This window comes from Otolemur garnettii, unplaced genomic scaffold (genome assembly GCF_000181295.1).
Source record: "Otolemur garnettii isolate 467f Iridium unplaced genomic scaffold, OtoGar3 scaffold00364, whole genome shotgun sequence".
Classification (NCBI taxonomy): Eukaryota; Metazoa; Chordata; class Mammalia; order Primates; family Galagidae; genus Otolemur; species Otolemur garnettii.
The window spans coordinates 176,481-177,989 of NW_003852759.1; the positions used below are offsets into that span (position 1 = coordinate 176,481).

Below are 1,509 nucleotides of genomic sequence, written 5' to 3' on the forward strand. Positions count from 1 at the left end.
GCCTGTAGTCCCAGCTGCTCGGGAGGCTGAGGCAGAGAATCGCCTAAGCCCAAGAGCTGGAGGTTGCTGTGAGCTGTAATGCCACAGCACTCTACCAAAGGTGACAAAGTTGAGACTCTTGTCTCTTAAAAAAAACCTGTTTGTGCCTAATGTCTGCGTTTTGCCTCTTGTCTCCCCTATCCTCACCATCAATCAGCAAATCCTGAAGACTCCAGGGTTTAAACATCCCCAGAGGCCGACCATGTCTCACACCTCTAATGACAAATGTCTTCACAGGCTTCAGGAGAGATGCAGATGGAGAAGAGAAGGCCATGTGAAGACAGAAGCAGAGACAGAGTGGCGAGGCCTTCAGCCCAGAAGTCCCTGGCACATATATCAGGGAGAGGCAACAAGAAGGCCCCCCCGAAAAAAACAGGCAGGCACTGCTGGCACCTTCCTTCCAGGCTTCTGGCCTCCAGCCTAGTTCTAGAGAATAAATTTCTGTGGTTTAAGCCACCCAGCCTATGGTCATTTGTTACAAAAGGCCAAGGATGATACAAAGCTAAAAAGATTGTAGTAGTGGGCAGCGCCTGTGGCTCAAAGGAGTAGGGCGCCACCCATATGCTGGAGGTGGCGGGTTCAAACCTAGCCCCAGACCAAAAAAAAAAAAAAAAAAAAGATTGTAGTAGTTAAGAACAAACGCGCCACTCAGGGCAGCCATCATAAGCGTCACCACCAGCAAACTTCTACAGACTTTGTCCTCAGAACTCTCTAAAGTCACCACCTCAAGGGGTCATGAAAAGGCACCCAGGGGAGGAAACTGCACCCCTAGCCCCACAAAGCCACTCCTCAAACCCTCTGATGGTACAGTGTGGACAGACCCTAACTCACCGCGATGCGTCCTCAGCCAGTCCACGTTGTGAGCCTCCAGTTCCTCTGGGTCTGTAGTGACCCTGCCAGGGATGATGCATTCAAAGGCGGCCAGGTCCTCCTCAGACACGGTGGAGAACGGAAGCCGCTGCACAGCACAGCGCTCCTGGGTCAGCACCACCGCAGGGAGGCGGGAAGACGTTGAGGAGCAGCCTCTTCGGGCCAGGGGGCTGGCCACCCCAGCCCCCTGAAAGCTGCCCGGCCACCTTCTTGGCTCCACCCAGGCTCTGAGAGTACAGGCTGTCTGCCTCCATCCTGGAGAGGCCCTGAAGAGCCACCACGGCCACCTGGACACCCAATGAGGCGCCATCACTCTTAGCCTAAAAATGAGTGACTGCACTGTAGGCTCTGGGGCACTGAGGACACCACAGCCAGGAAGAGCCCCACATGGCCACCTATACAACATCCAGAGCATAACACAGCTGCCAGGCTGGCAAAATGGAGAGGCATAGGGGGTTCAAACCTAGCTCCAGACCAGTGTGGTCAACCTGCATTATTGGCCTTGTGAGAATTCATAGACCTGTACACCCTGTGGCTAGTGCATTCTCTCCTGGAAGTTATATTTTAACACATTTACAAAAACCATACTTTTTTTTTTTT

At 53.0% G+C, this 1,509-nt stretch overlaps 1 protein-coding gene across 2 annotated transcripts in view; it reads right to left on the reverse strand.

Annotated features, from left to right (window-relative positions):
• Positions 1–1,509, reverse strand: part of D2HGDH (D-2-hydroxyglutarate dehydrogenase) — a 45,993-nt gene that overhangs the window by 35,567 nt on the left and 8,917 nt on the right. Inside the window, exon 2 of one of the 2 annotated variants that reach the window (XM_023509110.1) lies at positions 871–1,229. In XM_023509110.1, coding sequence (XP_023364878.1) covers positions 871–1,219 — 349 coding nt within the window. In that variant the 5' untranslated portion in view covers positions 1,220–1,229. Of the gene's footprint in view, positions 1–870; positions 1,504–1,509 lie in introns of those variants that run through there. The other variant, XM_003803612.3, reaches the window with a different exon arrangement.